Genomic DNA, 24,184 nt, shown 5'->3' with positions numbered 1-24,184 from the left:
TTCAGAAATGGATGAGCCTAGAATTCCCCTTTTTGAAGAGTGTATGCTTTATTATTATTATTAAATGTTTTTATTTATTTTAGGGAGATAGAAAGGCAGAGGGAGAGAGAGAGAAACATCGATGTGAGAGAGAAACATTGATCAGTTGCCTCCCACACACACCCAGCCAGGTATTGAACTCACAACCTGGGTATGTACCCTGACTGGGAATCGAACCAGCAACCTTTTATGCATGGGACAACACTCAACCAACTGAGCCACACCGGCCAGGGTGAAGAATGTATGCTTTAAATGTAAGGTTAGCTAATAGGATATGCTACAACTATTTTCCTTTGAATAGAATTAATTAAAAGGTGGCTTCTCCTTGAACCCCATTCAATTAGATAAATTTAGAATTGTTTTCCATACCTTAACTTTCCAGATAAAATACCCAGGAACATCTGTAGCCATGCCCCATGTTCTCTGACTTGGTTTTTAAAAGTATGGTATAATTAGGGAACAGTAGCATTTACAAAACTTTGTTAAATTTCACAGATAACACAGGAAATGCAGACCTTAAAACACATTGACCAGTGGTCCCTGAAACAAGCAAGAATTGACTTCTGGAAAAAATGCCATGAGAATTTTAAGAAAAATTCGATTTCAAGCAAAGCAGCTTCTTCATTTTTCTCAGCCCAGGCCCTTGTGGCATGTGAGCACCCTACGGAGGAGGGACAGAGCAGCACTGAAGAGCGCCTTCTGCTGCTCACCCTGGCAGGGCACTGGCTTGCTCAGGAGGACCTGGTGCCTGTGGAGAAACTGGAGGAGCTGGAGAAGCAGATCTGGCTCTGCCGTATCACCCAGCACACCCTCAGAGGAAACCAGGAGGAAATAGAGCCCAGGTTTTCTCAACAGATCTCAACTAGTGGTGAACTTTCCTTTGATAGCTTAGTCAGTGAGTTTTCATTCTCCAAGTTGGCTGTTCTGAACACATCAAAATACCTAGAACTTAATGGTCTTCCATCCCAAGAGACTTGTGAGATCAGACTAGATTGGAAGGAGCAGGAATCACTAAACTTTTTGATAGGACGCCTATTGGATGATGGCTTTGTACATGAAGCAAGTAGAGTATGCCGATATTTTCATTTCTATAACCAAGATGTTGCCTTGGTACTGCACTGCAGAGCACTGGCTTCAGGGGAAGCTAGTGTGGATGACCTACATCCGGAGATCCGTGCTCTCCTACAAAGTGCTGAGCTGCTGGAGGAAGGAAAAGAACCTCGCATTCCTCTAAGGAAAGTCCCAAGCAGTAAGTAAAGGAGATCAAACTGCCCTGAGTCCTAACCAGTGTGCTGGCACTCTTTCCAGGAAGAAAAGGGTCGCTTTTTACATAATTTTTACACTAAGTTAAGAGCAACACTTTTCCAGGTAATCCATAAACTAGGTAATTAGTCAATGAAATAGAAACACCTATGTCTTTAGCCGTGTATCAAAATTAGAGGGAATCCATCTGACTTGTAACTAACTCACTGAAATTTGTTTTATACAAATAGTCATGTTTCCATTTGTACATTGATAGAAATATGGTTGACTTTTATGTTAACCTTATATCCTGTGACCTTGCTAAACTCACTTATCCTAGGGATTTACTTGGATTCCTTGGGATTTTCTACAGACAATCATGTCATGAATAGAGACAGTTTTATTTCTTCTTTCCAATCTGTATGCCTTTGTTTCTTTTTCTTGCCTTATTTTACTGGCTAGAACTTCCAGTATGATGTTGAATAGAAGTACTGAGAGTGGACATCCTTGCCTTGTTACTGATCTTAGGGAAAAAGCATTCAGTCTTTCATCATTAAGTTTGATAGTAGCTGTAGGTGTTTGAAGATGTGCTTTGTTATGTTGAAGACATTCCCTTCTATTCCTAGTTTTCTGAGAGTTGAATCAGTATTGAATTTTGTCGTGTTTATTCTGCATCCACTGATGTGATCATGTGTTTATTTCTTCTTTAGACTATTAATATGGTGGATTACATTAATTGCTTTTTAAATATTGAACCAGCTTTGCATCACCAGGGTAAACCCTACTTGGTCATGGTGCATTATTATTTTTGATATATTATTGGAATCAGTTTGTTATTTGGGAATTTTTGCATTTATGTTCATGAGAAATATTACCCTGTATCTTTTTTTTGTACTGGGTCTCATTTTCGTATCAGGGTAATGCTGATTTCATGAGTTCGAAAGTTCTCTCTCCTCTTCTGTTTTTTGGAAAACATTGTGTGGAATTGGTGTTATTTCTTCTTTAAATGTTCAACAGAATTTACCAGTAAAACAATCTGAACCTGAAAATTCCTGTTTTGGAAGATTTTTAATTATGAAAATCTTTAAAAAAGAAATTTTAATTAATTAATTTTTTATTGTTGAAACTATTACAGATGTCCCCTATTTCTCCCCCTTTTGCCCACCTCCACCCAGCCCCAGCCATGAAAATCTTTTAATTTTTATATGACTGATCAGATTATCTTTTTCATCTTGGGTGAATTTTGGTGATTTGTGGTTTTTGAAGAAATCTTTTTTCCTGCCTTTTAGATTATTTGAAAATTTTAAATCTTCCATTTTAGTTTAGTGATTTTGACTATATATCTTTGCATAATTTTTTAAATTGTTTGCTTTAGGGATTACATTATACCCTATTAATGTTTCAGTCTACTTAAAGTCAGTATTTTTTTAATTAAATTTATTGGGGCAACATTGGTTAATAAGATCATTTAGGTTTCAAGTGTACATTTCTATGATACATCATCTGTGTATTGCATTGTGTACCCACCATTCAAAGTCACAACATGTTCTGTCACCATATGTTTGGCTAAAGTCAGTATTTTACCAGTTAAACTGGAGTGCAGAAACTTTACCACATGTAGATCACTTCTCTCCCTTTATATCCTAGTTGTCTGATTATATCTACATATATTAGGAAACCTCATCAAACAATGCTACAAATTTTGCTTTCAACCAAAAGTATATTTTAAAAACTTAAGGGGAAAATAATTTATTATATTTACTAAGCTCTTTACTACTTTTGTTGCTCTTCCCTCATTCCTGATGTATCAAGTTTCCTTCAGGTTTCTTTGTTCTTCTATCTGAAGGACTTCTCTTAGTAATTCTTTTAGAGTAGTCTGTTAGCAACAGATTCTCAAATTTTTTTCTCATTTTTTTTTCTTTAAGAATGTCTCTTTCACCTTTTTAAAATTATTTTTATTTTATTTATTTATTTATTTTTAAATATATCTTTATTGATTTCAGAAAGAGGAAAGGAGAGGGGAAGAGAGAGAGATAGAAACATCAATGATGAGAGAGTCACTGATCGGCTGCCTTCTGCACGCCCCCAACTGGGGATCGAGCCCGCAACCCGGGCCTGTGCCTTGACTGGGAATCAAACCCCAATCGCCTGGATCCTAGGGTCAATGCTCAACCGCTGAGCCACGCCTGGCTGGTCTCACCTTTTTTTTAGAAAAATGTTTTTATTGATTTCAGAGAGAGGAAGGAAGAGGGAGGGAGAGAAACATCAGTGATGAGAGAGAATCATCAATCAGCTTCCTCCTGCATGCCCCCTACTGGGGATCGAGTGCACAACCTGGGTATGTGCCCTGACCAGGAATTGAACCATGACTTCCTGGTTCATGGGTCAACGTGCAACCACTGAGCACACCAGCCAGGCTGTTTCACCTTCATTTCTGATGGATGGTTTTTGCTGGATAAAAAAAAAATCATTATTTTTTTTCAGCACTTACAAATGTTGTACCACTTCCTTTTGACCTCCATAGTATCTGATGAATAATTTTCAGAAATTTGGATTATTTTTTCCCATATAGATAATGCATTTTTCTCTGATTGCTTTCAAGATGTTTTTCTGTCTTTAGTCTTCAGCAGTTAGATTATAATGTGACTGGGCATATATTTCTTAGTGTTTATACCATTCAGGGTTCGCTGAGCTTCTTGAATATTCAACCTAAATATTTTTTTCAGCACCATACTCTTACTCCTATACTTTTGGGATATGAATCTTAGAACTTTTTTTTTTAATTGATCAAAATATTACAAGTGTCCCTTTTTCTCCCCAGTGACCCCTTCTACCACCTCTCACCCTCCTCCCCAGTCCCTCACCACACCATTGTTTGTGTCCTTGGGTTATGCATATAAGCACATAAATTCTTTGGTTAATCTCCTCCCCTTCCCTCAGAGATTCGTCAGTCTGATCCAAGCTTCCATGTGATTAAATCTATTCTGTTCATCAGTTCATTAAGTTCTTTAGATTCCACATATAAGTGAGATCATGTGATGTTTGTCTTTCTCTGCCTGGCTTATTTCACTTAGCATGATACCCGCCAGGTCCATCTATCCTGTCTCAAAGGATACGAGATCCTTCTTCTTTATAGCTGCATAATATTCCATGGTATAAATGTCCCACAGTTTTTTTTATCTGCACATCTACTGATGGGCACTTGGGCTGCTTCCAGATCTTAGCTATTGTAAATTGTGCTGCTATGAACATAGGGGTGCATATATTTTTTCTGATCGGTGTTTCAGGATTCTTAGGATATATTCCTAGAAGTGGGATCACTGGGTCAAATGGCAGTTCCATATTTAATTTTTTGAGGAAACTCCAGTTTTCCATAGTGGCTGCACCAGTCTACATTCCCACCAGCAGTGTACTAGGGTTCCCCTTTCTCCACATCTTCGCCAGCACATGTCATTTGTTGATTTGTTGATGGTAACCATTCTTACAGGTGTGAAGTAATACCTCATTGTGGATTAAATTTGCATCTCTCTGATGATTAGCAACACTGAGCATTTTCTCATATGTCTCTTGGCCATCTGTGTGTCCTCCTTGGAGAAGTGTCTCTTCAGGTCCTTTGCCCATTTTTTAATTGGATTGTCTGTATTCTTGCTGAGTAGTATGAGTTCTTTGTACACTTTGGAAATTAGCCCCTTATCAGATACATCCTTGGCAAATATGTTTTCCCAGACCATGGGGTTCCTTTGTATTTTGAGGCTGCTTTCTTTTGCTGTGCAGAAGCTTTTTAGTTTGATGTAGGCCCATATGTTTATTTTTTCTTTTGTTTCTCTTGCCCTAGGAGATGTATCAGTGAACATTCCACTACATGAGATGTCTGTGACTTTACTGCCTATGTTTTCTTCCAGGATTTTTATGGTTTCGCGACTTACATTTAAGTCTTTTATCCATTTTGAGTTTATTTTTGTGTATGGTGAAAGTTGGTGGTCTAGTTTCATTTTTTTGCATGTATCTGTCCAATTTTCCCAGCACTATTTATGAAGAGACTGTCTTTATTCCATTGGATACTCTTGCCTCCTTTGTCAAGTATTAACTGACCATAATGGCGTGGGTCTCCGTTCTGTTCCATTGATCTATATATCTGTTGTTGTACCAATACCAGTCTGTTTTGATTACAGTGGCTTTGTAGTACAGTTTGATATCTGGTAAAGTGATCCCTCCCACTCTGTTCTTCTTTCTCAAGATGGCTGCAGCTATTCAGGGTCTTTTTTGGTTCCATATAAATTTTTAGAATATTTGTTCTAGATCTGTGAAATATGCTGTTGGTATTTTAATAGGAATTGCATTGAATCTATAAATTGCTTTGGTTAGTATGGACGTTTTAATGATATTAATTCTTCCAACCCATGAGCATGGTATATTCTTCCACTTGTTTATATCTTCCTCTGTTTCTTTTTTCAGTGTCCCATAGTTTTCTGAGTACAGGTCTTTTACATCCTTGGTTAAGTTTATTCCTAGGTATCTTATTTTTTTAGTTGCAGTGGTAAATGGTATTGCTTTTTTAGTTTCTCTTTCTGAGAGTCCATTGTTGTTGTATAAAATGCCATCTATTTCCAGATGTTAATTTTGTATCCAGCTACCTTGGCAAATTTGTTTATCAAATCTAATGATGGACTCTTTTGGGTTTTCTATGTACAGTATCATGTCATCTGCAAATAATGACAGTTTTACTTCCTCCTTTCCAATTTGGATACCTTTTACGTTTTTTTCATGTCTGATGGCTGTGGCAAGGACTTCCAGTTCTGTATTGAATAAGAGTGGTGAAAGGGGACATCCCTGTCTTGTTCCTGTTTTTAAGGGAAATGGTTTAGTTTTTGACCACTGAGTATGATGTTGGCTGTAGGTCTGTCGTATATGGCCTTTATTATGTTGAGGTATGATCCCTCTATTCCCACTTTGCTGACAGTTTTTATCAGAAATGGGTGTTGGATTTTGTCTAATGCTTTTTCTGCATCTGTTGATATGATCATATGATTTTTGTCCTTTATTTTGTTTATGTGATGTATCACATATATTGATTTGCGGGTGTTATACCAGCCTTGCATCCCCGGACTAAATCCAACTTGGTTGTGGTGTATGATCTGTTTAATGTATTGCTGGACCTGGTTTGCTAGTATTTTGTTGAGGATTTTAGCATCTATATTCATCAGGGATATCGGCCTGTAATTTTCTTTCTTTGTAGTGTCTTTATCTGGTTTTGGGTTTAGAATGATGCTGGTCTCATAAAAAGATTGTGGGAGTTTCCCTCCTCTTGAATTTTCTGGAATAATTTAAGGAGAATAGGTGTTAATTCTTCTTTGACTGTTTGGTAAAACTCACCTGTAAATCCATCTGGTCCAGGACTTTTGTTTGCCGGGAGTTTTTTGATTACTGCTTCAATTTCATTAGTTGTTATCAGCCTATTCAGATTTTCTGCCTCTTCCTGATTCAGCTTTGGACGATTTTATGCTTCTAGGAATTTGTCCATTTCACCCATGTTGTCGGCATATAGTTGCTCATAGTATTTTCTTATGATCCTTTGTATTTCTGTTGGGTTGGTTGTTATATTGCCTCTTTCATTTTTGATTTTATTTATTTGAGTCCTCTCTCTTTGTTTCTTGGTAAGTCTGGCTAAAGGTGCATCAATCTTATTTATCTTTTCAAAGAACCAGCTCTTGGTTTCATTGATTTTTTGTGTTTTTTTTTTTTTAGTGTCTCTGTCATTAATTTCTGCTCTGATCTTTATTATTTCCTTCCTTCTACTTCCTCAGGGCTTTTCTTGCTGTTCTTGGTCTAGTTCTTTTAGTTGTTGTGTTAGATGGTTCATTAGAGCTTTTTCTTGTTTCTTGAGGTAGGCCTGTACTGATATGAACTTTCCTCTCAGCTTTGCTTTCACTGTGTCCCATAGATTTTGGGTTGTTGTCTGTTCATTTTTGTTTTTTTCCAGGAAGTGTTTGATTTCTTCCTTGATCTCATTGGTAACCCATTCATTGTTTAATAACATGCTATTTAGCCTCCATGTGTTTTGAATATTTTTGGGTTTTTTATAGTGTTTGATTTCTAGTTTCATAGCATTGTGATCTAATAAGATGCTTGATATGATGTCAGTCTTTTTGAATTTGTAGAGACTTGCCTTGTGCCCTAACATGTGGTCTCTCTTTGAGAATGTTCCATGTGCACTTGAGAAGAATGTATATTCTGCTGCTTTGGGATGAAATGTTCTGTAACTGTCAATTAAATCCATTAGATCTAGTGTGTCATTTAAGGTCTGTGTTTCCCTGTTGATTTTTTGTCTTGATGATCTGTCCAGTGTTGACAGTGGGGTGTTAAAGTCTCCCACTATGATTGTGTTGCTGTCGATCTCCCCCTTAAAGTCCCCCAAGAAATTTTTTTTTTTAATATATCTTTATTGATTTTAGCGAGAGGAAAGGAGAAGGAGAGAGAGAGATAGAAACATCAATGATGAGAGAGTCATTGATCGGCTGCCTAGCCTGCAACCCCGGCATATGCCCTTACTGGGAATCGAACCCTGATCGCCTGGATCCTAGGTTGATGCTCAACCACTTAGCCACGCCTGGCCGGGCAAGAAATTTTTTATATGTTTAGGTGCTCCTATATTGGGTACATAAATATTTATAAGGGTTATTTCCTCCTTTTGGATTAATCCCTTTAGTATTATGTAGTGACCATCTTTGTCTCTTGTTATGGTCTTTATTTTGAAATTTATTTTGTCAGAAATAAGTATTGCTACTCCAGCTCTTTTTTTGTTTCCATTTGCATGGAATATTTTTTTCTAACCCTTCACTTTTAGCCTTTGTGAATCTTTTGCTCTCAGTTGGGTCTCCTGTAGACTGCATATATTTGGGTCCTGTTTTCTTATCCATTCAGCTACCCTTTGTCTTTTGATTGGAGCATTTATTCCATTTATATTGAAGGTTACTATTGATATATACTTATTTAATGCCATTTTCCCCGTTTTTGCTGATGTACCTTTCAATATTTTTTCTTTTTCTTAAAGCAGTCCTTTTAGCATTTCTTGCAATGCTGGTTTGGTGGTACTGAACTCCATTAGCCTTCTTTTGTCCGGGAAGCTCTTTATTTCACCTTCAATTTTAAATGATAGCCTTGCTGGATAAAGCAGTCCTGGTTGTATGTTCTTGCTTTTCATTACTTTGAGAACTTCATGCCACTCCCTTCTGGCCTGAAGAGTTTCTATTGAGAAATCTTCTGTCAGCCTTATGGGGGTTCCCTTGTAGGTCATTTGTCTGTCTCTTGCAGCCCTTAATATTCTCTCTTTGTCCTTAACATCTGCCATTTTAATTATGATGTGTCTTGGAATGGGTCTCTTTGGGTCCCTCTTGCTTGGAACCTTCTGTGCTTCCTGAACTTGTGTGGCTTTCTCCCTCCCCAGCATAGAGTTTTCTGTCATTATTTCCTCCACCAAGTTCTCTGTCCCTTGCTGTCTTTCCTCCCCCTCTGGTACCCCTATGATGCAAATGTTGTTTCGCTTCATGCTGTTACAAAGTCCCTTTAGACGGGCCTCATGCTTTTTAAGTGTTTTTTCCTTTTGCTGCTATGATTCAGTGTTTTTTTCTACCTTATCTTCCAAGTCACTATTCTGTCCTCTGCTTCACTGAGCCTGCTTTTAATTCCTTCCAGTGTATTCTTTATATCAGATATAGTATTCTTCATTTCTGCCTGATTCTTATTTTTTACATTTATCTCTTTTTTCATGTTTTCACTAAGTTCCTTGACCTATCCATTAAGTGTCTTGTTCTCAGTTTCCTTGAGCATCTTTATAACCATTACTTTGAACTCTGTTTCTGATAACTTGCTTAACTCCATCTCATTAAGGTCTTTTTCTGGCGATTTTTCCTTTTCTTTAGTTTGGGGGTTGTTTGTTTGTCTCCCCATTTTGGTGGCTCAAGTGTGTGTATCTATAAGATATCAGTCTTGTAGGGTAGGATTTTGTAGTGTATGTCCAGTGGAGCCCAGAGGTGTATTTTCCTTATATTTCTGAGCTATTTGCTCTAAGTGTATCCCTTTTGTGGGTGTCCCTTTTATGGGTTCTTTGGGCTCTCCTGTTGTGATTGGGTCTAAATTGTTGTTGACCCGTTCTTGGGAGGACTCTCCTCTCAGGTTGGCTAACTGTGTGTCTTAGGCCCAACCACGTCTTGTGAGCTGTTGAACAGGTGCTGGAAAGGCAAGACAATACACAACCCAACTGCCAGGAAACAAGCAGTATCATACAAAATATCTTGACAATCACATTGAAAACATCCCAAGTGAAAATAGAATTGGGAGAGTGAAGTGAGGACACAAATGCTAAAGCAAAAAAAAAAAAAAAACCAAAAAGGAAAAGAGAGGGGGGAAAAATAGAGAAAAAAGGATATTGTTGCTAATAGTAATAAAAAAAATAGACTAAAGTAAAAAGTAAAAAATAGAGACGCTACTGGGAGATAAAAGGGGCAGAGAAAAGATTCTGAAAGAAGGGTGAGCAAAAAATTAAGGGTGGAGCATAGGAATAGGAAAATAGTTGAAAATGAAAAAATAAAAATACAATAAAGAGACAAACAGAAACTAACAATTAAACAAAAAGACAGGAAGACAGAAGGGAGAAAAATAAAGAAAAATAAAAGTTATGCCAATGGAACGAGAGGAGAGAGAGAAATAAAGCAAGGGCAGAGAGGGAGTCCAATAAGAGATATGGGGGAAACTATAGAGAAAAGCAGTAAACTTACTGGTTATAATGATAATGTCTCAGCAGTTAAGCAGAGAATATCAAAAAAATATTGATAATAGAACAAAAGACAAAACAAAGAAAAATAAAATAACAAGCAAAGCAAAACAAAATTTTAAAAAGTAATTAAAAATTTTAAAAATTAAAAAAAATTTTTTTTACTTTTTTTCTTTTTCCTAAGGAAAAAAAAAAGCTGAGTTTCATCTGGGCAGTTTATGTTGTCTGCGGCTCACTGTTTTGTATGCTGATTTCAATTCTCCTAGGAGGTACTTGTGTATCAGCCAGTGTCAGGAACTGTCTAGGTTTGGCTGTGGTCTCTTTAGGTAGTTGACTGATTTAAGGCTTTCTGTGGACCACTTCTGCTTGTCAGCTATTTTGCCTCCCCATTGTGGTGGCCGAGTCTTACTCCAGAGCCTTCTGAAGAGTCTTTAGGGTGCAGACTGGTTAGTGGAGCTCGGAATATCATTCCCTTTACTTTGAGGTTTCACTGTCACGCACTCACTGTAGAGAAGTTAGTCTCTGCTTCAAAGCCTCGGTCTCTACCCCACCGTCCAATTCTAGTTCCCCATACAATGGCCTGCTGCAGTTTCAGATTGACTTCAGTCTGTTGCCTTTTCTTATGGGCAGTTTCAGCAGCCTGGGCTCAGTGGGTTAGATTAAAAAACATTCCGGTGAGCACTTTGCCTGCCCAAACCCCCAGCAGGGGTTTTAAGCTTTTCCTCTAGTTCCCAAACAATAGTCCCTGAGAGTCTTACTCTTATAATGTCCTCCTGTGAGCTGTTCTCCCTTCCCCATCAGGCCTGTGCCCTGTGGGGGATATATGGTCCTATAGTGTGCTGAACCAGCCCCTTTCTTGTTGGGGGTGCTGCTCCTAGTTTGCAGGAGAGGTAGGCGTGCTCCGAACCTCCTTTCCCAGATCTGGTTGGCTTATTGCACCGGGCATGCTAATTTCAAACTCTCCACAATGCAGCCATAAATCCCAGCTTTCACTAGTACAATGCTAGTCAGAAAGTTGGACACCCATTTAGTGATCAAAAACTCAAAAACGCACAAAGCAACACACAAGCAGAGAATCCGCCCTGCAAGGTCCCATTGCCCCCACACCTAGACACCAAGCAGGAGGAGTCATAAAGTTAGTCCCATGCAGTTCCCCTGCACAGCTGATCTCAGTAAAGCTGGGGCAGCTCCTTGCCTGCTATCCAGGCACCCCTCAGGGTGGGTCAAAAATCCCAGTTTGCCCCTCTGGGAGCTCAGGTGGCTGGAGAACCAACCCGTCCCACAGGCAGCTCCAGTCTGTCTCTGGCTGCAGGAGGGCTCTCGTCCCCTTCCCCGTGCCACACAGATCAAATGCTTTCTGGGGTTCTACACAATGCTTTACAGGAAGGCAGAGGGTCCCTGTATGTGGCTGCTTAGTGCAGCCCTCTGGACCCTTTCTATTCGGGAGCCACACACTGTGGGACTGCCTTTTGTATGATCTGCACCCTGTGTGAAAGACACCTGTCACGGCCGCTATTAGAAGCTTTGTTTCACTAGGAAGGCGCTGCCCCTCCTCTCAGGCACACTATTCCCCTGGGTCCCTCTGCCCTCCCTGCAGGGCTCTGCTTCCCTTCTCTGCTCAGGGATTGAGATCCCAGGTTTTGGGTGCCATCCACACTCCCAAGGGGAGGGAGCTTTGCAGCCTCTAGCCCTAGGGCATCAGAGCCCAGCACAGGCTTCAGGGGGGACTCTCCCTTTCTATGCCCCCCCTTACCAGACTCTGATTTCAGTGCTCCCTACTCAAAATATGTATACTCAGGTATATTTCTCGGGTTTTTCCAAGCTGGTTATGCAGTATTTTAGTGGTAAAGCGAGTCCGTGGCTGGGAGCAAGGGTGCTCAGCTTCTTCTCACAGTGCCACCATCTTCCCCCCTCCAAATCTTAGAACTTTTGTTAGTGTCTTACAGGTCCCTGTGGCTTTGTTCAATTTTTTTCCGATCTTTTTTTCTCTCTCTGTTTTTCAGATTAGATAATTTCTATTCATCCATCTTTAATTTCACTAACTCTTTTCTCTGGCATTTTCATTCTGCTATTGAGTTTTTGTTTCACTTTTTGATTTTTAAATTTCAGTTATTGTTCAGTTCTAAAATTTCCATTTTATTCTTTACACCTTCTATTTCTTTGCCAAGACTTCCTGTTTTTCTGTTTGTCTCAAGAGCAGTCATAATTGGTTGTTGGAATATTTGTATCATAGCTGCTTTAAAGTCTTTATCATACAATTTCAACACTTGTGTCATTTTAGTACTGTCTTCTGTTGATTGTCTTTTCTCACGAGTTGAAATTTTCCTGTATTTTTGTATGTTGAGTAATTTTGTGTTGCATCTAGACATTTTGAATAGTATGTTATGAGACTCTGAGTCTTATTTAAATCCTGTACAGCATTTTGATATTTTTTTAGCAGCAGTTGACCTGGTTAGGTTTAGACTACAGGTTCTGACCCACTTTCTGGGGATTAAATCAGTTCAGTTTTCAAATTCTTCGTGGTACTATCCTCAGGTCAATTATGACCTGGGTAGTGTTTTTTCTGTTAATTCTGTTCTCAGACTCTTTGATATGCTGATTAGGGTCAGATCTATACATGCAAAGCCCAAGAATGGGCCCTAGTGTTTATAAACACCTTTGTGTTGCTTTCCTGAATCTCTTTCCCAAGTTCTTTCTGGTTTCCTGAGGCTTCCCTTTTCAGTCCTCTGACCGAAAGCTGGAGGGTTGGGTACCCTCTTCTGTTATGTTCGTCCCTGACTGCCTGCATCCAGGGCCATCTTACAGGAGGCTAATGCGAAAAGGAATAGGGGCTCACTCCACCCCTCTTGGGACCAGAACTCCTCTGATCCATACACACACACACAAAATTCCTCTGAGTTTTGGCTCTTGCCAGCTGCTACTTTAGCCTCTGCCACCAAGCCCAAGGGGTTGCTTAGGAGCTGAGATGAGGGAGGATGAGCATTAGGAGTTCCTGTTCCCGCTGCTTGAGCCCATACTAGAGGGCTTTTCCTGGGGAGCACACTTTCTCTGTGAGCCTTAGTGCTGGGTTCTGGGTTTTAGGTGGCACTACATTCAGGCTGGAGGTTACTAGAGGGGAAGAAAATGGTAATTATGGGTATCTTCAATCCACCTGCTACTGTTTCCATTTCAGAGTCCTCATTTAGTGCTGCATGCAGTGTCCAAGTTTTATGTTGAGTTCAGTGGGAGAGACAGGGTGGAGTGATCTCACTCTACCTTACCTAGAACTGGGACCCCTGATGAAGGATTTTAAGCAGAGGAATAACATGGTCTGAATTGCTTTTTACTTCTGTCTTTAAAGTGTTTTGTTTTTTTTTAAATATATCTTTATTGATTTCAGAGAAAGGAAAGGAGAGGGAGAGAGAGAGAGAGAGAAACATCAATGATGAGAGAGTCACTGATCGAGCCCACAACCCGGGCATGCACCCTGACCGGGAATCGAACCCCGATCGCCTGGATCCTAGGTCGACGCTCAACGGCTGAGCCACACTTGGCCAGGCTAAAGTGTATTTTTTAATGGATAATATCTTAAATGCTAAAGTATTACACGCTTAGTGTAACAAATAACACAGTACAGAAATGCATAAAGTAAAAAATGAAGTCATTTACCCATTTACCACCCCCACCAAATTCCCTAAAATAACATTTTTTACTTGCTTCACATGCATTGTTTTCTACATGTGGGCTCATTTGCGCGCGCGCGCGCACACACACACACACACACACACACACACAGTTTATTTTTTTATTTTAATTTATCTTTATTGTTAAAAGTATTACAGGCGTCCCATTTTTTTCCCCCATTGACTCCCTCCACCTCGCTCCCACCCCCTCCCCAGGCCTTCACCCAATTACTCTCTGTGTCCATGGGTTATGCATATATGCATATAACTTCTTTGGTTAATTTCTTCCGACCCTCCACCCCCCTTCCCTCTTCCCTCTGAAATACGACCATCTGTTGCATGCTTCAGTGTCTCTGGATCTATTTAGTTTGTCAGATTCCAGAATTTATTTTTTACAAAAATGAAATGATGTTGTTTAACATTTTTTTCTGTCAGTACACATAAATTGACCTCATTCTTTTTTTTTTCTTTTTTTTTTTTTTAAACCAGGAGTGGATTTTAATTTTACTATTCCCTTGAAGCATCTATTCAGCTGATCCTTGTTTTTTGTCATTGAATTTTAGAAAGATCCTGATGAGTATGTGGAAGATTTACCTGGGGTGAGGGGCGGCTGGCAGCAGGAAATAGTAGCAGCCTCTTAGATGCAGGGTGATGAAGGCTAGAACTAAGGTGGTGATGGAGAGGTGTTTTGCAGATACAGTCAGCTAGACCTGGTGACTCATTTGACATGAGGGGAAACTGGAGGAGAGGATCTGGAGGAGAGTCTAGCAGTCAATGATGCTCATAATGTGGCTTTGAGTCTTTTGTAGCCTATGAGGCCTCTGAAGTATTTCAGCCTGAGATTTCCTGGAAGAAAGCAATGAAAGAAGTTTAAGTGGTCCCAGACCCAGGGGGGACTCGTGGGGGTACAGTGCAGGAAGCTGTGGGCAGAGAGGCAGACTCATAGAGGACTGGGGAGAGGCCTTATCTTTCCAGCTTAACACTCCCTCCTGCCCCCCCCCCTTCAATGTGTATTTGCTTCCAGCTTCAAGTTTGGATAGTCAGTCATTTGTGATGCTGCCCTCCAATGATGAAGTGGTGACTAATCTGGAAACTCTGACAAGCAAATGCCTCCATGGGAAGAACTACTGCCGGCGGGTCCTCTGTCTGTATGAACTTTCCAAGGTAGGTGGGGCCTTCATAGGAAGCTCCCTCTTGGAGGGAGGGAAGTGGGAAACTGGAGGTAGATTTTGGACATTGCCAAGTCTGCCCATTAGATGATAACCATGACCTGGGAATAGAGCTCTTGTCAGGATATTGGCCCCTGTAAATCCATCTCTTGGGAATGATGGGGAGGATGCCAGGCCAATGCCACGCAGCTTAGCCAACCAGAAGTTAGGACCAGACATTTCACTTCCCTAGGCCCCTAGTTCTTCATCTATAAGTGTCTTGACCACCAGGGTCCCTTCTAACCCTAATATCTTAGGTTCTTCCTGAGGATTGTTTGGAGCTTTCCATGTGGAGGAGAGCCCAAAATAAGTTTTAGAATAAAATAAAATGGATTATGATGACACTAAAGTCAGGAGCCAGAGCAGCCAGGAACTGTTTGTGGCTTTGTGCTCACCGAGGGAGAAACACAGTGGACTGTAAGTGAAGTGGAAGAGCACGAGGGAAATAAAGCGGAGCACTAATGCCATTTGCTTTGGATAAAGTTCAGAGACTTCTTTGGAAATTGAGGGTTTTGCTGCCACTGTGGGAACAACACAGAAGGGACTCTTGCCTTTTATCCAACTTTCTCACATTTTATAACATTTCACGAAATAAGTCACCCGATACTTTCTGAAGACAAGCCTTTCTCTTCCTTGGTTCAGCTCTTGAAAGGGCTAGAATACAGTGCTTTCTTCTTTTAAACACTTACTCAGGGTGAGTGACTTAGTTTGTCCACGTCGGAATTCAGAAAGGGCTAGCTTGTTCCTGGCTCCTAACAACAGCTTTGACTGACTTTGTCTTCCTCTCAGGAGTTGGGCTGTTCCTACACAGATGTTGCCGTCCAGGATGGTGAGGCCATACTTCGAGCAATCTTGGCCTCTCAGCAACCCGACCGATGCAGGCGAGCCCAAGCCTTCATCAGCACCCAGGGCCTTGAGCCAGACAGGGTGGCAGACCTTGTGGCCGAAGAGGTGACCCGGGAGCTGCTGTCCCCATCAGAGGGAGCAGGTACCTTGCCCTCCAGGCCTCCTCAGCCTTTCAGACAACTTTCACAAGTACCTGGTGTTAAGGATTTGGATCTTACGCTCTGCGTCCTGCATACTGCCCTCTCAAGTTGCCAGGCCACATTGCATTTATTTTGTTGTTGCTTTCTGTTCGTTGCTTTACGATTATGCTTTAGCCCTGCCTTTCTCTGAGCTAATGAACTCCTGCTGTTCTGTCAGATGACCACTAGGCCAAGAGGAGAGCTGTACTGGGAGCTCCTTCAGCATTATTTCCTGGTGCCCAGTCCTGGGCAGCATGGGGCTCTTATCTTTCTCTCAACTCTCAAGGTAAAAGCAGTGCCTTTCTCCACATCTTTCTGTTCAGGGCCTACGCAGATGGTCACCCCAGCAGAGGAAAGCCAGACATTTCTTCAGTTGACCACTTTGTGTCAAGACCGCACCTTGGTAGGCATGAAGTTATTGGAAAAGATTTCCTCCGTTCCCCATGGGGAATTGTCTTGCAGTAAGTTCTTGGCCATTTTCTTAAATGTTTTGGGCCCAACCAGTTCTTCAAGAAGTGTTCCAGAGTTAGTCTTTCCAAAACTCAGTTTGGATCCTTCTTGTTCTGGATCCCTACTTCTCCAGCATAGTTTATAAGTTCTTGGTAGAAAGCCATAATAAGTTCATTGAAGAAAGTTTAGAAAATGTGTATGGAAAAGCAGCCCCAAATTTAAAATCATACAAAAGGTAACCTTTTAACATTTGGCACATTTATCTTATTTTACTCTTAAATTACCTTACAAAGTGGATATTATTGTCCCCATTTTAGAAGAAAACTGAAGCTTAGAGAAGTTGATTAATTTATTAAATGGCAGAACTGGTATTTGAGCCCGGTCTGTGTGATTTAAAAGCCCACTCACTTTCCACAATGTCTGGTTCCCTCTGATCTTTTTCTATGCAAATCAGTAGGTTTTTATTTTTTTTAAATGTCATTATATTGTGCATATTGCTTATAATTAATTTATGAATATGCTGTCATTAACATCTTTCCATGACATTGAACATTCTCCTATATCATTTTGTTTTTTTATCTTCACCTGAGGATATTTTTTCCATTGCTTTTCAGGGGGGAGTGGGCATCAATGTAAGAGAGACATGTCGATTGGTTGCCTCCTGCATAGGCCCTGACCAGGGCCAGGGATCGAGCCTGCAACCAAGGTACGTGCCCTTGGCCGGAATCGAACCCAGGACCCTTCAGTCCACGGGCCAATGCTCTAACCACTGAGCCAAATGGCTAGAGCTCCTATATCATTTTTAATGCTTACACAGTATTTCTCTTATATGTAATTAAAAATACATATACTCTATTGTATACTCTATTGTGGGACTTTTACATTGTTTCCAATTTTCTGCTGTTTTAATACACTGACAAACATCCTTATAGGCAAATCTATGTGTACATCCATGATTATTTCCCTCAGATAAACTCCTGATCCAAGAGTATTCCTATTTTGCCCTAGTCAGTTTGGCTCAGTGGCTAGCACGTCAGCCTGCAGATGGAAGGATCCCAGGTTTGATTCCAGTCAAGGGCGCGTCAGCCTGCAGATGGAAGGGTCCCAGGTTTGATTCCAGTCAAGGGCACATACATTGATTGCAGGCTCGATCCCCAGCCCTGTTCGGAGCATGTGCAGGAGGCAACCAATCGATGTATCTCTCACATCGATGTCTGTCTGTCTGTCCCTATCTCTCTTCCCCTTCCACTCTCTCTGAAAAGCAATGGAAGAAATATCCTCAGGTGAGGATTAAAAAATAAAAATAAATACATTTTAAAAACAAAAAGAGGCCCAGCCGGGTGTGGCTCAGCGGTTGAGCATTGACCTGGGATCCAGGCGATCAGGGTTCGATTCCCAGTCAGGGCACATGCCCGGGTTGTGGGCTCAATCAATGGTTCTCTCATCATTGATGTTTCTCTTTCTCTCTCTCCCTCTCCTTTCCTCTCTCTGAAATCAATAAAGATATAAAAAAAAAAAAAATTCAAACAAACAAACCCAAAAAGAGTATGCCCATTTTTAAAGCATATGGAGACCCAACTTTTACTTCAGAATAAAAAGTTCACTTATTCCCACTTAAGCAGACTGGGAGGGTAGCATTTCCTGGGACCCATTCCACTTTGTAAATTTGATAGACCCAAAAAAGTCATTTTAATGATGTTTAGTGGACAAATAAGTGGAAAATTTTAAGAGTTGAACAGTTTTATTTTAAAAATAGCTTTCTGTATTTCTTCTCAGTCTAGTTCAACAGTAGTTGAACCAACTGTGTGCCAGGTACTCTAAAAGCCAGGGATGTGGTGCACAGTAAAGCAGTAAGTCCCTGGGTCCCAGGAGAGGGGTGTGATACAGTAACAGCCAGACTGATGGGGTCAAGAAAAGTTTTTGGGCCCGGACAGCATGGCTCAGTGGTTGAGCATCAACCTGTGATCCAGGCAATTGTGATTTGATTCCCGGTCAGGGCACTGCCCAGGTTGCGGGCTTTATCCCCAGTGGGGAGTGTGCAGGAGGCAGCCGATCAATGACTCTCTCATCGTTGATGTTTCTCTTTCCCTCTCCCTTCCTCTTTCTGAAATCAATAAAGATAATTTTAATTTTAAAAACAATTTTTAAAGATAAAGGGGGGAAAAAAAGGTTTTCAGAGGAAATGTTCAAACCAAGGCCTGAAGGATTAGAAATCAAGGTTGCTCAGTATTCAGTAGGTTTGGGGAGGGCTCTGTAGGTATCAAGGCCCAGAAGGCACAGCATGTATTAAGGCTGGGAACCCTCTCTCTACAACATTGCAAACATTTTTCCTAGTTTCCTTTTAATTCATTTACAGTGATCGTGTGTAATAGTTTTAAATTTGTATGTAGTCAAATCTTTCATTAATCCAGAAAGCCATGAGAAGTACAGAACATTGCCCTGGCCAGTGTGGCTCAGGTGGTTGAAGTATCATCCCGTACACCAAAGGTGGCAGGTTTGATTCCCAGTCAGGACACGTACCCAGGTTGCAGCTTCAACCCTTGGTCGGCGTGCATGTGGGAGACAACCAATATCTATCTATCTCTCTCTCCCTCTCTCTCCCCCCCCTCCCCCCTCCTTCCCTCCCCTCTCCCCCTCCCCTCCCCTCTCCCCCTCCCCTCCTCCCCCTCCTCCCCTCCCCTCTCCCCCTCCTCCCCTCCCCTCTCCCCCTCCCCTCCTCCCCCCTCCTCCCCTCCTCCCCTCCCCTCTCCCCTCCTCCCCTCCCCTCCCCTCTCCCCCTCCTCCCCTCCCCTCTCCCCCTCCTCCCCTCTCCTCCCCCCTCCTCCCCCCCTCCCCTCTCCTCCCCCCCTCCCCTCTCGTCTCCCCTCCTCCCCTCTCATCTCCCCTCCCTTCCCGCTCTCTAAAAATCAAATTTTAAAAAAATGCAGACCATCACATGACAATTACAGAGACTGCCCTTCGGGTTCATGCTGGTGTGTACTCTGTCAGTTTGTCTCCAGAGAGGCTCTCCATCATAAGTCAAGGATTCCTTGTTTTCATGTGGAGGCTCAAAAGGTCACTATGCAGTCACTACATGACTGTCTTTGAGGAGAGATTGTGGTATCACTGAGAGAAGAATTTAGACATCGTCAGGGGGCTATCCCAGAGCTGGAGCTGGTGAGGTCAGGGATTTCAGAGGACTGGTGAGAGCGCCTTCTCCCATCTGTAGACAGTGGGTGACCAGAGTTCACAGCCCTATCTGACCAGTGTCTCACCTAACCAGCCACAGAGCTGCTGATTCTGGCCCACCACTGCTTCACGCTGACGTGCCACATGGAGGGCATCATTCGAGTTCTGCAGGCTGCTCGGCTGCTCACAGACAACCACTTGGCCCCCAACGAGGAGTATGGGCTTGTGGTAAGTAAGCCCCTCATCCCCACCTTCCATCCTAAGGAAACCTTTGAGAGAGCAGATAGGCTCCAGGTTATGAGTTGTCAGAATTAGATTGCTCCAAAGGAGAAATCGAGAGGATCCCTACACCGCTCCAGGGCCGCCATCCCCTTTACCAGGGCAGTTTGCTTTCCCAGAAGGCGAAGACAGCTGTATTTTCCCCCCAAACAAGGTTCAAACCACCTCTTATCTCTGCCTTGAAATGAGCTGACAACTCAAGCCTCCTGTACCTCACCAAATACTCCAGGCTTGAAATTGACCCAATTGGCTGAACAAGCCATTGGGCACTGCAGTAAGTGGTGAGAAGGGGAAGAATGTCCACCCAGGAGGGTGGCACTTCAGCACTTGATAGTCACTTTTAGAGACAACAGAGGAGGGAACAGCAAGTGATGTCCCAATGAATAGCGTTTCTGAATCCCCCAGAAGTGGCCCTTGGTTGGGTACATGGGAGAGGGAGCTAAGCAAGGCAGCCTGGCCGTTTGCCCTTCTACCCCTGGAGCTTGGCATCTGCAAGCAACCTGGATAAGGACAGTGGTCTGGCTCAGAGGACTCTTAAGTGATGCTGATGGAAGCTGCCTTCTCCCTTTTCAGGTGCGTCTCCTCACTGGCATTGGGAGGTACAATGAGATGACATACATATTTGAATTGCTGCATAAAAAACATTACTTCGAAGTGCTGATGAGGAAGAAGTTGGATCCGGTAGGTGTACGGTATTTTGAGCTCCAGAATGACATGTGCTAGTGACTTTCAGTAGTCTCAGACTTTCTCAGGAATAATCCCAATCTTAGTAGACTCCTAGAATATGGGGGGAGGGAATTAAGGACCTCCCTAGGATATATACAAGTACATAACAAGTATCGTAAGATTGCAGAGTTCAGACCAGGTAGTGAATATGTTAACAGATGCTAAGTAGTGAAGAAAATAAGTTTGTGCATGTCCACCTCAGCTGTCACCTGCCTCTACTATCCTAATGTCTGCTCTGACGGGCAAAATCCTTTCCTGAGAGCCATGCGGAAAGGGATTGACCAACTCAAAAGGCTGTGTTTGTGGGCTAATTTTACAGTGGAGAGTTTTCAGGGGACCATGAAAAAGTGTGTTGCTGAGAGCTAGTAGGAAGTGAATGCCAAGGCCTGGGCCTGGAAAGCTCTAGAGCTATTTATGAGGAAGGCTGCTTGGAAGCAAAGGCCTTTGGGCTCTGGGAGCTTGTCTGTCCTCAGCATGTTTATGTGACACTCAGCATGTTACAGAGCCTGTTTTCAAGTTACTCATATGGCTGATTCATTGCTTCATCCCATTTCACCTCTGGATTTAAAAACCACAGTACACTTTTGGCTTCTGGGAACTTGGGCTGAGTCAAGCAGGATTAAGAGACAAAGCAGAAAAACTCGCATCAATGGTGAGCTAGTTTCAGGACAGACCAATCTAGTCATCAGGAGAGGAACAAGTCCTGGACACCTTTAGGATCCCCCAGAGGGTATTTAAATTGTTTTTGAGGCATTTTTGTTTCTGCATTTAAATATTATTTTAATAACTTTCTTATTACAAAAGTAATGCATATTCAACGTTAAGACACTTGGAAAACAGAACACAGAAAAAAGCCCTGTGTCTACCATCTGGAGACAGCCACTGCTAACATTTTGGTATAGGCCCTTCCTTTGCATACATACCCACAAACACATATGCACATTTAATATTTTTGCAAAACCTTTATCATGCTGTCCAAATATGAAATAGCCTGCCTTTCTCACTTGATAAACATGTCATGAATATTTCCCAAATTGACATCAGTTTTAATGGCTACATGGTATTTTCTTAGCCCTTATTTTGAACATCTGCATAATTTCTAATTGTTTGCCATTAAATATCTTTGTTACATCCATCTTAGCACTTCTCTCTGCTTATTTCTTTAGGGATAGATCTCGAAATGGAGTTGTTAGAATAACACGTGTACATTTTTAAGGCTTCTTGCTTCTGACAGGTTTTACTGTTCACTCCCAACAGCAAAGAGGATGTACCTGTTTCCTTATACTCAGTATAGCATAAACTTTTACATTTGTTTTTGTCTTTTTCTCGGGAGTTTTTAAGGAACTTTAAGAACCAAAGGACTCAGCCAGTCCTGCCTGCTTTGCAGTCCCTGGTTGAGACCTTGGTATTTCCTTTTTTCCTGGGCAGAGTGGTACCCTGAAGACTGCCCTACTCGACTACATCAAACGCTGCCGCCCTGGGGACAGTGAGAAGCATAACATGATTGCCCTGTGCTTCAGCATGTGCAGGGAGATCGGGGAGAACCATGAGGCAGCCGCCCGCATCCAGCTGAAACTGATTGAGTCTCAGCCCTGGGGTGAGCAGAGGTCACAGTAGCACCCTCAAGAAAGGTTCTTAGGGCTAAAAAGGGCAAGAGCCCATGAGATTAATACCCAGCTCAGCTTCTAGCAGCCACTCGTGGGGCCCTAGCTGGGCAAATAGGAGATGGAAGGGGCCTTGGAAGGCATTTGTCCATCTTGTAGCCTGTGTCCAGGTGTCACCTGTCAGGAACCAATGTGTATGTTGATGCCGTGTAAGCCTGCCTTGATGTTTCAGAAAGAAATGTAGATGGGGCACTGAATTCTACTCCAGAATGTGTGCATTTCTGGCCCAATGCCCTTTAACTGAGTGAGACATATCTGCCTCCTTGTGAACAGGAGCTGGGATATTCTAGTCTAGCCCATGATCACTCTAGTGTGGTGGAGAGTAGCCAGCCTTGGGAGTCAGACAAACTCAACAAGTTTCCTTTACTCCTCTGCAGAAGACAGCCTCAAGGACGGACACCGACTGAAGCACCTGCTGCTGAAGGCCCTGACTCTGATGCTGGACGCAGCCGAGAGTTATGCCAAGGTAACCATGGAGAGTCTTATTCCAGACTGGTTTTGGGGTTTAGTATCGAGGAATTATTTTGTCCCTGGGCTCTTCCAAGTGAAGGGAGGGGGAGCCACGGGCCAACTGGGGGCAAAAGGGGAAGTTCAGCTGCTGGAGGGTTCATGGGGAAATGATGGCAACAGTCTTCACCTTTGCATCCCTCCACCGTCCCTCAGGACTCCTGCGTGCGACAGGCCCTGCACTGTCACAGGCTCACCAAGTTGCTAACACTTCAGATCCACTTTCTGAACACTGGCCAAAACACAATGCTTATCAACCTCGGCCACCATAAGCTGATGGAGTGCATCATGTCCCTACCTCGGTTCTACCAGGTGAGCAAGGAAGAAAAATCTAGCCAGCACTGCCAGCATCCTCTCTCCTGCTGTCTCATGGGTCCCAGAGAGTGACTTGCCTAATGTCTCAGGGCCAGTATCAGAACCAGGACAGTTCAGCTCTCCTGATTTAATGTCTGACATACAAATTGCCTTTCTATGGTAGTATTTCTTGCTAGCAGGTTTGGACAAAAGTTGGAGAATGGTGGAACACATTGTTAGGCCAGGAGAGAGGCAGACATCTCTGCCCCTTAGACAGTTGAGGTTCAGAAGAACATCCCCGCTAGTGGTCCTGCAAGCATCTCTTAGCCACAGTGTTTACAGAATGGTGCACCGGGGTTAGCACACGGAGTCGGGGCTTTTGGGAGCCTGGTTCTAGTCCTTTAATGAAGAGGGATGGTTTCAGGGACTCGGTCCTTTCACTGTTCCTTATAGTTTAGTATGAAAATTATTCTTAGCAATTTTATTAATCCACGGAAGGACGGATAGTGCTTGGCAGTTTATGGAAAGGGAAGTGTCAAACTGACAACAAACTGTCCACCAATTCTGATAGACTGCCTTTTAACATGATTGGTAATGATCACATTCACTGTATGAGTGTACAGTATTAAGTTTTCTAGAACAATCTGCCTTCAGTTTTTCATCAAATAGGCTCTGATGGTGTCCTTCTTCCCTCCATCCTTTTAAGGCTTCTATTGTGGCTGAGGCCTATGACTTTGTTCCTGATTGGGCTGAAATTCTATATCAACAAGTGATTCTTAAAGGAGACTTTCATTACTTGGAAGAATTTAAGCAGCAAAGGTCATTAAGAACCAGTATATTTGAAGAGATTTCAAAAAAGTAAGTATTAAAATACCCATGCTTTGGATAAGGCATGGGTAAGAATTTTATGGCTAAGTATAACAAGCCTGTGCCACCCCTGTGCTTGAGATGACAAACAGATGTCAAGAATCCCCAGAAAAATCTTTTAACAAATTTATACAAACAGATGAATGAAAACACTTTGCTTACGGTGCTATGTACTCAAAATGGAAGGACAGCTACTCAGCTAGCCTAAGGTGCCAAAAATTCTAAACATCAGAGGTCCCCTTTGGGGTACTAAACTTACCCTAAGGTAAGCATTAAGGTATTT

At 42.1% G+C, this 24,184-nt stretch overlaps 1 protein-coding gene across 3 annotated transcripts in view; it reads left to right on the top strand.

Annotated features, from left to right (window-relative positions):
- The window catches only part of SPG11 (SPG11 vesicle trafficking associated, spatacsin), an 82,445-nt gene that overhangs the window by 57,217 nt on the left and 1,044 nt on the right, over nt 1-24,184 (top strand). Inside the window, exons 30-39 of one of the 3 annotated variants that reach the window (XM_081157171.1) lie at nt 535-1,288; nt 14,738-14,877; nt 15,711-15,909; nt 16,270-16,407; nt 19,659-19,792; nt 20,417-20,524; nt 21,998-22,166; nt 22,611-22,699; nt 22,897-23,052; nt 23,741-23,892. In XM_081157171.1, coding sequence (XP_081013297.1) covers nt 535-1,288; nt 14,738-14,877; nt 15,711-15,909; nt 16,270-16,407; nt 19,659-19,792; nt 20,417-20,524; nt 21,998-22,166; nt 22,611-22,699; nt 22,897-23,052; nt 23,741-23,892 — 2,039 coding nt within the window. Of the gene's footprint in view, nt 1-534; nt 1,289-14,737; nt 14,878-15,710; nt 15,910-16,269; nt 16,408-19,658; nt 19,793-20,416; nt 20,525-21,997; nt 22,167-22,610; nt 22,729-22,896; nt 23,053-23,740; nt 23,893-24,184 lie in introns of those variants that run through there. The other 2 variants (XR_014000213.1, XM_081157172.1) reach the window with 2 other exon arrangements.

This window comes from Miniopterus schreibersii (genome assembly GCF_964146895.1).
Source record: "Miniopterus schreibersii genome assembly, chromosome: 1".
Classification (NCBI taxonomy): domain Eukaryota; kingdom Metazoa; phylum Chordata; class Mammalia; order Chiroptera; family Miniopteridae; genus Miniopterus; species Miniopterus schreibersii.
Note: the sequence above shows the minus strand (reverse complement) of the source record. Positions and strands in the feature narration are given on the sequence as shown.